At 38.8% G+C, this 13,663-nt stretch overlaps 1 protein-coding gene across 3 annotated transcripts in view; it reads left to right on the top strand.

The window, feature by feature from the left end:
- The window catches only part of frmd4a (FERM domain containing 4A), a 221,781-nt gene that overhangs the window by 72,364 nt on the left and 135,754 nt on the right, over positions 1 to 13,663 (top strand). The window contains exon 1 of one of the 3 annotated variants that reach the window (XM_022679566.2): positions 8,173 to 9,405. The exons of the other annotated variants lie outside the window; for them this stretch is intronic. Within the exon in view, the coding sequence (XP_022535287.1) occupies positions 9,340 to 9,405 (66 nt within the window). The 5' untranslated portion in view covers positions 8,173 to 9,339. Of the gene's footprint in view, positions 1 to 8,172; positions 9,406 to 13,663 lie in introns of those variants that run through there. 3 annotated transcript variants of the gene reach the window in all.

Below are 13,663 nucleotides of genomic sequence, written 5' to 3'. Positions count from 1 at the left end.
TTTATACTTTATATTGTATCTTTAAATTTTCTGTATTATTCTGTGTTGTTCTTCTTTTGTAACTTCTGCGCACTATTTGGATCTGCTACTGGATATCTAGATTATTCCTCTGGGATTATTAAAATATTCATCCATCCATTTATCTATTTATTAGTAAAATCTTTATTTATTAGTGAAATTAGTGAAACTTTATCCAACATACATTTTTTTTATTATTATAAATTTGCATTTGTGGTTTTGTACCACATCATTTAAAATATATTATAAAGGCGTATATTTCAAAGAATGGGGTATTCAAAAAGAAAATAAATTACTAATTATTTTTATTACATTCCTAAGTAAAGAAACCCAATAAAAATAATGAAAATGTTAAAAAGTTTAATATATATATATATATATATATATATATATATATATATATATATATATATATATATATATATATATATATATATATATATATACGTATGAATCAAAACCTACATTTACACTGTGGTTAAACTGCATGGACCAGAACAGAGATTATAACACTGAGCACAGTGAGGCAGTGTAGGTGTAATACCCTTAATGACCTCAGTTTTACTGTTTACTGTGATGTATATGAACTAGCCATTCACTCCCACACCGGATTACTCCTCTCACAAATCCCACAGCTGACTGATGATTTTTGATTGGCTCTTGTGTTTTACACACACACACATACACACTCCCAGACATATGCACACATACACACACACACACACACACACACACACACACACATACACACGCAGACTTCAGTACAGTGGATTAGCCTAAAGAGGCTTTGGGTCAGGAGACTAAGATGTATTGTCAGTAAGAAGTCGGCCTGGCTTTACTTTCTCTGTTCTCTTTTTATTACTGTTATCTGTTCTTAAGGCTCATTTACAGTATACTCCCTTTATGTAGGAAAATAATTTGTTATGTAGGAAAATAATCTGTTACAAACATTGTAATTGCCTCTGTCCACATACTTCTATGCCATCTTTACACTGACATGGATGTTAAGCTATATATCCACTAGTGGGCAGTTCAGAGTCAAAGGTTTCAGACAACAAGAAATATGCTGAGGGTGGAAGAGGTCATAGTAATAAAATATATTTACTACAGCAAAGGTTAATTGGTAGTGATGTAAACAGCTGTGAAGGCTTTTCTGCCAGAATTTTTGTGTGTTGTGTCCATATGACAGTAGTCATTTTTTACACATTTTCTACACTGTTCCCATTATTATCTAGTGATACTGCTCCACTCCGCATCAGCACTCCAGAGTCTGTTAAATCTTTAGCAGTTAAACAATAGTATTGACTGATTTCACTGATTATGTTAACTACTTTTTTAATCACACTGTGAATAAGTGATTATGTAAAAACAATTGACTTCTTATATCTCTTTATAACATTTTCCTGCTGTGTTTGTCCTGTTATTTTAATTTATTAAGGTGCTAGGCAGCTTCCTAGAGGAGCCCATTGCTACTAAATGTTGGGGCAAGGTTTGGTTAAAGTACTGTATTTATAAAGCTTGGAATTTGCTTTGCCTTCCCATGCTAAATTTATTAAGGTCTAAGACATAGGTAGAAGCTATATGAGATATTAAATACCTTGCAGTGCCCAAACATTTGCATGGGTCTGTCTTCCACTGCAGGAGAAAAAGTGTGTGTGTGTGTGTGTGTGTGTGTGATGGTGGTTTTTATAGCCACAATATAATTTAGCTCCTCTAGGGAGGATGTTTAAAACAGTAATATCACTTAAAATGTTCAAATGTTGAATGTTCTCTCTTTAACTTTATGGATTCTGGAAATCAGTTCATCTTCTACTCACTCAGCTATTCACAATAACATGTTTTCACCAGAAGCCTTATTTGTGAGTTTTGCAGGTTGGCTCTTCAAATAGGCAGGGATGATTGGATGTCTGCGTAAACAACACAACCTGAAGCTATTATAAGTGGATAAGAGCTTCATTTGGCTGTCGAAAAAATGTCTTCTTAAGAGTCAGCACTCCAGATGCAGGCAGTGTGCGTGATGGCGAAGTTGTTTAGACACAGAGTTTAGTTCCTCCGGGCAGGATGTTCATGTTTAAGGTAAGAGGATGTTTAGAGAAAGTTTTAGAGTCATACTCTGCAGAGACACAGAGATGTGTAGCTACTTGCTGAGGGAATGTGCTCAGAATGTTGTTTTTACTCTAAAATATCTTGAAAATAGTGGTGGGCTTGTTTTGGTTCCCAAAACTCCAGTTTGAGTGATAAAATGAAAACTGACAAGATGATGATATGTGGGATGTCTACCAATATTCCCAGTGTAGTACACACACACACTATTAGAAATAAAGGTTTTTATTATTATCATTATTTTGGAATAACAATTACAGGTGAGGTCTGGTCTGATTAGACATTTGGTCTTGCCACAAAATTGCATAAAATAGTTTTCCCTCTGCTCCACAAAAAAGCTCTTAAAGGCTACTTCTGGGTAGTGTACGTCTTGGTGAGAGTGTGTTGACTACTACACATGCCTCCACAGTGTACTCAAAGACATTTGCCCAGTTGATGGACATTGAGGGGGTACATCATTGGACAAGGGGAAAAGATATGTTGCCTCTCGTGGCAGGGCTTCTGCACCAGCTGCTGGTGTGATGATCTAGTAGTGATATGACGGACAATAAAAGCTAAACATGTGTTTCCTTTCAGGCAGGGATTCTGACTGGCATTTTCCAGCAGGATGATGCTCACCCAAACACAGCAAGGGTTTCTTAGTTATTTCTCTGCCAGATTACAACACTTTCTTGGCCTGCACACTCACCAGATTTATCACTATTTGAGTGATTATGGGACTAGCTAGGATAGCAGCTTCACCAATCAACAAGTGTGCAGGTTCTACAGGCCCAGCTGCAACTACGAGAAATTACGAGAAAAGGTTCCTCTATGTTTCCATTTCCAACAGAATACTAGAGCCTCCTTAAAATTGTATAGTTTGTACAAACTTATGCTTTGCTCTACTGTACCTCACCTCTTTTTGGTTAATTTGTTAATAGCCCTATCCAGACGGGATTATTTTTAGGAGGACCAGTGAGTTTTTGGGTGAGTAGGGCTTTCTCGATCACAATGACATCGCGTTCAGTAGCTCCTCCATTTCCACTTGCTGTTTTGTTTACATGGATCTCCATGGAAAAGCATGCTCAAAGTGTAATTACGGTGCATGGCAGTGGACAAATAGCTGTTTTATTAAACGCGAGGTGACGAGATGTGCATTAGTTCAGCGCAAAACAGTAGGTAAAGGCTCTCAATGCAGTTTAAACTACAAGCATATTAGTATTAGAGAGTGTCACCAGCAGGCTTAGAGAACATTATGATGCAGGCTGACTCTGAGAGTCAAGAGGTCAATGTCACATCTGTGTGTGTGTGTGTGTGTGCCTCAGAATGACAGCCCTTTATGATAGTAGAGGTCAGTCGCTAGCCCCCTGTCAGTCATGTTATCTTGACAGTCATCTCTTAATGACCTGCATTCCATATGAGCTCTTGTGTTGTTCGTAATAAGTTGAGTTCCAAACTGAGTTACCATTCATTCTGAGAGATATACTGCACATAACTTACATCATTTGCTTACATTTTTGTGGGATTTTTCACTGAAATTAATTATATAATAATTTGTATTATAATAAAAAAGTCTTCCAAACTATGAAGAAAAATATATATGTAATTATTTAGTAAACAAAAAGTGTTAAACAAACCAGAATATATTTTAGAGTTTATATTATTTAAAAGTAGACACCTCTTGCTTAGATGACAGCTTTGCACATCTTGGCTGGATTTTTTTCAGTCAGCTTTATGAAGTAGAGTCACCTGGAATTCAGGCTTTCAGGGGTTAAATACTTGAATTTCTTGCCTCTTAATGTGTTTGAGAGCATCAGTTGTAAAGTTGTGAAGAGGTAGAGTTGGAATACAGTGAATAACTCTATTTGAGTAATGTTCTAATCCATATTATGGCAAGAACAACTCAACTAAGTACAGAAAAAAAATACTTTAAGAAATTAAGGTCAATCAATCTGAAAAAAAAAAAAACATAAATTTGAGAGTATCCTTACGTGCATTCGCAAAGACCATCAAAAATGTTATGATGAAACTGGCTCTCGTAAGGACCGCCCCAAGAAGGGAAGATCAACACTTAGCTCTATTGGACAGGATAAGTTGATCAGAGTTATCAGCCACAGAAGCCTCAGAGTATGTTGGTTGGATTCCTGCTATTTTGGGAATATTGGAATGTCTGTATATGATGACAAATATATGCTATATAAAAAGGAATAACATATATTTGAATATATGATATGCATGGGTTGTTTGTTTAATCTCACACTTTGCTACACCCACATATGCACCTGGCTTTGCCTCCATCTGTAAGGGGAACACAGCTACAGAGTAATCCTTGAGCTAATGCTTATAATGACCCTCATTAAAGGGCTGGCCTGCAGGGCATTCAGCCAGGTAGGAGTTAAAGGTGTGTGTGTGTGTGTGTGTACATGTTTGTGCGAGTAGGCGGCCTACCATATGGGCTGCTTTACTAGCAGATGTGATGCTAACAGGGTTGTAGCACAGAATGTGTCTGAGCAGTATGTTAGCACTTTATCTTGCTGCACAGTCCTCATTTGTTTTAACATAACATATTTGATTCAATATATGTATTAATGGAGAAATATATGTATGTATATGTCCAAATGTTTGTGAAATCCACCTGAGCATGCATTCAGATTCTCTAAATTACACAGATTGCTGAAACAGATGTGCAAATCCACACACACAGCTTGTCCTGTCTCTGTTGAGAAGTATTGGCAATAGAATAGGACTCCCTGGAACAGATAAACATGAACCTATTGGCACCATGCCTAACACCCTGGGGTGTCAATATGTTATATGTTTATATTCACAGTAAGAACAGCATTAAATGATAGTAAAGTGTCTTTTATGGTAATATTTGCCTTTAGATCTGTAGCGCTTGGTGTTTATGTATTCTGTGTGTATCTAACAGTGTGTACTGAAATCTGAAGTTGCCCAATATTCACACATCCCAGAGAGATGAAGCTGGAGAGGTTCTGCATCTTTAAAGACTCCCTGGAAAACAGCGAGGACAGTGTGTTTTTTACATTATGCATAGTGGTGTTTTGGGAGTATAAAATATGAATGCGTACCGGGTTGATATTTGTTCGCTAAATTACCATGTGGATTCCACAGGAACCAGATCAACTTTGCTCATAGTTTTTTAGTGTGTAAACACACACACACACACACACACACACACACACAAGCAGGTGTGGATGCAGATGCGCTCACAGGATGAGGCCTGTGTGTTTGGGTTTATGATCATTCCTCAGCTCTGAGATACAGTAATGAATGCCAGCAGATGGAAAAGATTGGCGTCAAACCATTACTTAACCGGAGTCATAGCCTAGCATTACCACTGCTCTTTCTCTCTCTCTTACTCTCTTTCATTATCTCTCCCTCTTTCATTCTCTCTCTCTCTCTCTCTCTCTCTCTCTCTCTCTCTCTTTTTTCTCTTTCATTCTCTTTCTCTCTTTATCTCTCATTCTCTCTCTCTGTCTGTCTCATATTATTCAGACAGGATCTGTTTTAGTTGTTAGGATGAGTGAGTGGTAATGTAATTTCAGATCTAGTCCCATCTGGTTTATGCCCTGTCCTTTTGACATAATCTGAGTCTGACAGATGAGGGTTTTATTTTTGCATTACTTTAATATAGGAATGGACTAGACTAATAGAAATACTCCATAATAACTAACTCAGACTGGTTTGTTCTTCTCTTGTAAAGTTGTTGTTTTAGAGATATTAGATTTTTGTGATAAAACACATTGATATATTTGCGTGTCATGAAACCAGCATCATGTATTGTTTTAAAGTGCACAGTGCCAAACATTACAAGACATAAGATATTTAAAATAAATAAAAGAAAACAAGCATGCAGTAGTAAAGGGGCCTATAGGAAGACTATAAGGTAAAAGCTTATCATTACTTTTTCCCTAAGGTTTAGTTTGATTTCTTCATCTGGGTTCGATGAAAGTATCAGTGTGAAAAACTCAATGTTTCTCAATATTTCTTTGAAAACATTTGCAATAATACAGCGCAGTTGACAAACATGTAGTTGCTGGATATGTGAGCAGTGGACATGTAAAAACTCTTAGAGTGATGTGGGGAGAGAGCGCCATCTACCCACCCAGAGAGAGCAAGGCCAACTGTGCTCTCTCAGGGCTCCAGCAGCGTATGGCAAGCTGCATGAACGGGACTCGAACCAGTGATCTCTCAATCATAGTTGCAGCATAGTTGCTGGACCACTCAGAGCCCCAACACACAGAAACTCACTAAGGACATTACAGGACTGGCTGCAGTTGCAAAGCTATGATAGCAATGGTAATACCACAGTCATGATGCAGCTCAGTAAAAATTGGTAGATTGGTAGTGATGCTAACAGTGTGGTAGAAATATTATCATGTTGTAGCAATGCTATTGGCATAGTAACAACAGTGTGGTAACAGTGTGGCATTGAGGTTAACTGTGCAGTAGCAGTGCTTAAGATATGGGAGACATACTGTAGTAATGGTGCGGTAGTGATAATGGTAGTGATAAAACAACCCAACAGTAGCCATTCTAGTAAAAACACTGTCTCTTGTCATTAAAGCTTGGTGGAAAAAGCCAGTCAGTTACTAACTCGGTAGGTCAGTTAGCGAAATTGTCTCTTGTAGGCTGGCCCACTAGTTGTTATGGCAGTAAGTCTTTATACACTATACATTTTCTCAAAGTTTGAGCACTTTAACTGAATATTAAGCACATATACATGTCAATATATGAGCTACAATGTAATAGATCATGTGTAAATCACTGTATACATTGTGTACATTGTAAAAATGTATACAACTTTTATTTAAAGGGTGTTAATTTGATGTTTTGACTAATTTAACACTGTTTTTAAGTGTGTATACAGTGTATTCCTCTTCTCAGAGCTGGCTACACCACGTACAGCACCTTCAATTACCCCCTTCACCACTAATCTCAATCACAGTGAAGAAAGAAGAAATAAAGCCCTGCCAAATCTGCTGCATACTGGACAGGACAATAACAAAAACAGCGCCCCTTCCCCTCCCTCTCCCCTCTTACGTAATGACAGAGGGACGGCACGTTGCCTTGTTTTGCAGGGGGACCATCATAGAGACGCCCAACACAACGCAGCATTGAAGATCTGGCCTGTGTGAACGGGATGGACGTTACACCACAGACACACTAACGGCTTCTCTGAAGCCTCGCGGCCCCAAACACACAAAGAGCTCCAGTGTGACTGCTCAGGCCCCAGGAAGAGACATGCACTCACACACACACACACACACACACACACACACTGAGAGACACAGACACATAATCAGATAATAGGCATCCCCAGTAATAAAGCTATAAAATTATGTGTGTGCCTGTGCTGGGGACCACTCTGTCCTTCCTGTCCCAGAGACACCCGGTGTTTATGTGTGCGTGTCTATGTGTGTGTGTCTATGTGTGTTTGTCTCTATTTGTATGGAAAAGAATGGAAGCATGGGTGTAGCCCGAGAGTAAATAAGGTGAGTGAGGTGGTGAGTGGAAGTGAGGGGTGTGTGTTTGTGTGTGTGTGGACACTGAAGAGGATTAAAGCAGAGGATGGCTGAGCGTAACCGAAGTGGACACACTCACACGCTCGCACACAGAGGGCTGGTCACCCTCTGAAGCAATTACCATCTCACACGCAGTTGGACCGAAGCTGGACCGACTACTGAGACCCACTGACAAAAGGGACTCTGTCCGTCCATGTCTGGACTTGGGAGAAGAGGATGTTCCAGTTTCTGCTTCTAGGAGACTTTTCTGCAGTCTGTAGAGATATGTAAGTCATCGATAACTGGGAATCTTGGACAACTGGACAGAAAAGCAGGTGTGAGGACAGAAAACTAGAAGGGAATGAGAATATTCCTCTTTCTGTCTTTATAAACAAGAAGACAAGAGGACTCTTTCTGTAAACAGCTGGATTCTAAAGAAGAGGATGTTCTAGTGCTGCCTCAACAACACCACATTCCACCAACATCAGCCAGTAGAGACATTTGATAACTTGTATAACTAGAGACAGATAACTTGGACATTTTTGGACACTTAGCAGGTTTAAATACAGACAACTAGAAGGACTTTTATGTTCCTGTCTCCACAACTGACTATGGAGACTCTGTGGCTCTCTGAAGAAAAGGATGTTCTTGTGCTCCTGCAATAAGACCAGATTGTTTCAGCCAATTGAGACATTTACCAGAGATAACTTATAAAAAAATGGGGACCTTTTGGAGAGCAAGTGTAAGGACAGACAACTAAGAGAATATTCATCTTCTTGTCTCTACAAACAAGAAGACGACGAGAGGAATCATTCTGTCTACAAAGAGGATGTTCCAGTGCTTCAAGAACACTTGATTCCACATATGACTTGGAAATCTGGACACTGAGCAGGTGTAAGGACAGACAACTAGATAAGTAGACATCTTCTTGTCTTCACAATTTCTACAAAGAAGTTGGACTGACTACTGAGGCTCGGTGACTCTACAAATGACTGTATGGAACCCTGAAAAAAAAGGACATTCTAGAACAGATTCCTGTTGTCTGTAGAGAGAGATCTTTCACGTCCAACTTGGAAACTCATGGGCAAGGGGACTCTTTCTGTAACAATACATATTTACATATTTGGATAACTTCAAAATGTTGACATTTAGTCACAGAGAAGGTATGAGGACAAAAAAAACTAGAGAAATAATAATCTTTTTCTCTTTGGACACTGAAAAAAGGACGTGCTAGTCTTGTTAAAGAAGGCCAGATTCCTACAGCCTGTAGAGAGAGATCTCCAATAGATAATGTTGGACACAAGATAAGTGTGAGGACAGTCAATTAGAAGATTATTCATCTTCCTGCAGAGCAGTTGGACTGATTACTGAGACTCTGTGCCAAAGGAACTCTTTGTGTCCATGGCTGGACTCTCTGGAGAAGAAGAGGTTCTACTGCAAATCCTCAAATGAGTTTCCACAGCACGTAGAGAGAAAGTGTCCACAGATAACTTTTAAATTTGGACATAAAACACAATTTCATCTTTGTATGCTGGAGTTTAGTCTCCAGAATTACTCCCTACAAGCTTACCTGAGTCAAACTGAGCCCTAGATTTCACATTCACGGTTAGGGTGGTGTGAACTCAAGACTTGATCTAGCTGGGAGATTTACTGTAGTGCACATTAAGGTGTGTGTAGTTTATTTAAGGGTTAGGCCTGGGCTACATGAGACATCATGACTCTGGCAGGTCGACTGGACGAGCTGGAGGCTACACTGGAGCACATGCTAATGGATGTGTTTGTAAGTCAGATCTTTCTATCTATATTTCTTTCTTCTCTATATCTCTATATTTAGGGTAAAGTTCTTGAACCTTTAAAAGGTGGTTCTTTAGACTTGAACATCTCTATTCCAAACATAGTTCTTGGCATCTATGGCATTAATTCACAGAACCAATTGAAGCACATTCATTTGCTTTTATTTTATTACTGCTGCTGTTGATGATGGTGCCTGTAAAGAAGAAGATGATGATGATGATGATGATGATGATGATAAGGATGATGAGGTTACTGCTTCATTACTGTGAACCATTAAATCTTTTCACCCCAGTAACTCACCCTAAGCTAACATACACATGCATACAAATGCACGCACACTGACACACCTTCTGGAAGTGATGTGTGCTGAGGGGGAATTTCAGATTAGTTAAATAGCTTTTAGAATTATACAGCACTTTCATTCACTTTTATTGTGTCCAAATATTTGTAGACACCCATTTTAATAAATTTCTTTAGTTTGGTTTGGTTTGGTTTGGTCCATTTAACACCCCTGTAAACAGTTTTCATTTGGTAGGTTTCTCTAGAAGCCCAACCACACTGACACGTGCATGATTAAGTCACTGAATGATTATCTTAAGTGTTATTATTTATTTATAAATTTATTATAACTATTTAAAAAAATGGAAATTTTAAAATTGGCAATGAAATGCATTTATTGACTCAGGACATCCTCAAATGCTCAAATGCTAAGCTGATTTATAACAATGTTATTTTACCTCAGAATAGCTGATCCAGTTTACAGCACTATGACAAGTGTAACTTTCAATATGGTGTAGCTGTTCTCACATTGCAATACCCTATTAAAAAAGCAAAAGAGATTGAAACCATTTAGCTTTTAGACTTCTAGTCTTAATAAAAAGATTCTTTAGTATTGCCAGTAAAAAAAAGGCAGGGCTTTTCTTTCTGTCGAGTTTAGCATTAGCTAGCCAACCCTGTTTACTTCCTGTTTGATACTTGTTTGCACCCAATATTCTTGCAGACATTGGCAGAGGAAAAACTGTGTTCAAAGTCGGGAGGTGATAAGTGTTCTCTAGTGGGTGTTGTTAATGTAAAATTTGGGACTGTTATGTAATCGTTTCTGAGGCTTCTGATTGGCCCAATGTTTGGATTCTGCTGGATTTACATTTGAAGGAGTTCAGAGTCTGTCTGGGATTCTTAAGGTGCAGAACCTTTTTGTGTGTATTGCCACTTTTCCACTACATGGTACACATGGTACTTAACTCTACTCACTTTTTGGTACCTGGTACTTGGTTCGCTTTCCAGTACCACATAGAAAAACACCATCACTACGATAGAGATGGAAATATCAGATCATATCCATGCATTAAGGCTTACAGCTCCACTGTGCAAATTCTACAGAGTTTTTTTTTTTATATTGTTGATCTTAAAAAGTATGCGACAGTGAATGACACATTACTAAAGCCCTGTATGGAAATGCATTATCAAGTGCCTGGAAACATTAATGTGGCATCTGGCCCCACCCTCGATATTTGTGATTGGCCGATCAAGTTAAAAGACGATTGGCCCCAAAACACTGACCGTTTCATCTTTACCCTAAAAATGTTAGGGGTCATGTTCCATACTTCCAGTGTTATAATAAATATATAACGTCCAGTGAGCAAATACTAAAGAATACATATTCCTAGGTAGCTGGTACCAAATCTGCCTAAAGGAAAATTAAAATAGCAGAAAAGAAACAGATAGTTTAGATACTGTGCTGTGGAAAAGTTGCATCAATTTACATTATAATCACTCTGCTCTTCACTTTAATATTCAGCTAAGCTACGGATACATTATCACTCTATGAAAATGTGTTTGTGCTTATATTATAAACTACCTTCCCCATGTGAATACAAACACAGAGCTTGTCTCGCTTTAATAGCATCCTTAATGAGTTTAATCATTAAAGCGCAATTTTTATAAAGAATAAAAGGCAAACTGTATCTGGAGAAAAACAGCTACGTCTTGTCTTAGAAAGACTTGGCGAGTCTGCATGGCCCACAGGAGGATTATGGGCAGGAGGTTGCCTTATTTTTCCTCTGTTCAACCCCAATACTTCATTATTCGCTGTCTTCTCTCCTGGTTCTGATGATATTTTGGGAGATAATTTAGTTCTGCTCTGAAACGCGTTCTTCTATTTCTGTGGTTTGCCTGTCAGATGAAGCGCAGGCGGAAGCGATGGCTATGTTTAGCCTGATTTTTTGATCCTCGCGCTCGCTGTTTGTGGTGAGAGGTGAGGAGAAGTGATTGTTTTAGGGGAGCAGGTTGTCCTAAATTTGAGCGCAGTGTGCGCGTTTGTTAGCCTAGCTTGAGGCTAATGGGCTGAAGCAGCAGCTGCTGCTATTAGCATCTGATTGCTCATGCTTTTTGTACAGAGCGATAAAACCTACATAGACCTTAAACACCCGAAACTGTGGATAGGGTAAATTAATGATTGTTAGGGGTGAAAGAAAATATCAATATTATATAAGATTTGCGAAATTTTGAGTTGCAATATTACGTATATTGGTTTTCAAAAGCACATTTTGTGTTGTGTTTAAACTAGGGCTGCAGCAATTAATTGACTTACAGTGGCTTGCAAATAAATGTATTCATACCCCGTGAACTTTTTCAAATTTTGTCACCTTACAACCACAAACTTGATAAAATACACCAAAATGTATTTTATTGCAATTTTATATGTTAGACCAACAGAAATTATCACATAATTGTGAGGTGGAACAAAAAATATGTAGATTTAAAAAAATTTAATCAAATAAAAATCTGAAAAAGTAAAAGTATTCAGCCCCCCTATACCAATACTTTGTAGAGCCAAATTCACTTTGCAATTACAGATGCAAGTCTTTTGGGGTATGTCTCTACCAGCTTTGCGCATCTAGAGACTGAGATTTTAACTCATTCTTCTTTACAAAACAGCTCAAATTCAGCCATTCTAACACATGAATATTCTCTGATTTAACCATTCCACTGTAGCTCTGATTGTATGTTTAAAGTCATTGTCTTGAATCTCCTTTCCAGTCTCAAGTCTTTTACAGCCTCCACCAGGTTTTCTTTCAGGATTGCGCTGTATTTAGCCACATCCATCTTTTCATCATCTCTGACCAACTTTCCTGTCCCTGCTGAAGGATTTCCCTTCCTTGTCCCCACAGCATGATGCTGCCACCACCATGTTTCACTTTGGGGATGGTGTGTTCAACTGTAGCTCTGACTGTATGTTTAGAGTCGTTGTCTTGAATCTCCTTCCCAGTATCAAGTCTTTTGAAGGTTCAATGGGTACGAATACTTTTGCAAGCCATTGTCATAGACAGTGTGGATTATAAAAACACAGAGAGCTCAAAATTCCATTGTGACTAACCGTTAATTTGTTAATGCAATACACTACACAAATTGCTGGGGACAGAAACACAATGGGGTGGATAAAGTTCTGATCACTAACCCAACTTGGTTACTTGGCAACTGTTTCTATAGTTTTGAAGTGATAGAGAAAGCCAGGAACAGGTGTCGTATCTGCAGGAAGCAGAGATTGAGGGCATGGCAGAAATCATCATGGACTATTCGATTAATTGGAGAAATATTCGTCATATTAATCGACTACCAAAATAATCAATAGTTGCAGCCCTAGTTGAAGCCCTGCCCTGCATTGTAGCAGTGTTGTACTCTGGTGTAAGAGACCACTGTTTTAAAAGGATTAAACATAAACTTTTATTTTCCAAAGATTTCATTTTAAATGATAATAATTTGATTTACACAATGACAATATATATAGCTTTGTGTACAGTACTGTAATATTTAGCGATATAATGATTCGTAACCCCTGCCAATACACAGCCCTAGTGTGTGTGTGTGTGTGTGTGTGTGTGTGTGTGTGTTGAGATTCATTGGGTGGCTGGCAGAGGGCATGGATGGCTGTTTGTCACTTGTCGCCATGGGAACGGCAGGGTGGGAATGGCCAGTGCTGGCCATGACTCCATTTTATTACCCCTCCATCTCTCTCCCTCACACACATATATACACCCAGGCCACGAAAGAAAAGACAGAGAGAGTGTGTGTGTGTGCCTTTGTGTCTTCGTGTTTGGCTTGCTCACTTGGCAGTATCACCGTGTTCCCACTGTATGGAAAGTGCCGTCTATTGTGAACACACCTATTTGGAAGGCAGGGCATTGTTGCTGTGTGAGGTGGGGGAAAGTGGTGGTGGGTGGGAGGGGGTGGGTGGGTGAGGAAGG

The sequence above is a fragment of the Astyanax mexicanus genome, chromosome 9 (assembly GCF_023375975.1).
Source record: "Astyanax mexicanus isolate ESR-SI-001 chromosome 9, AstMex3_surface, whole genome shotgun sequence".
Classification (NCBI taxonomy): domain Eukaryota; kingdom Metazoa; phylum Chordata; class Actinopteri; order Characiformes; family Acestrorhamphidae; genus Astyanax; species Astyanax mexicanus.
Note: the sequence above shows the minus strand (reverse complement) of the source record. Positions and strands in the feature narration are given on the sequence as shown.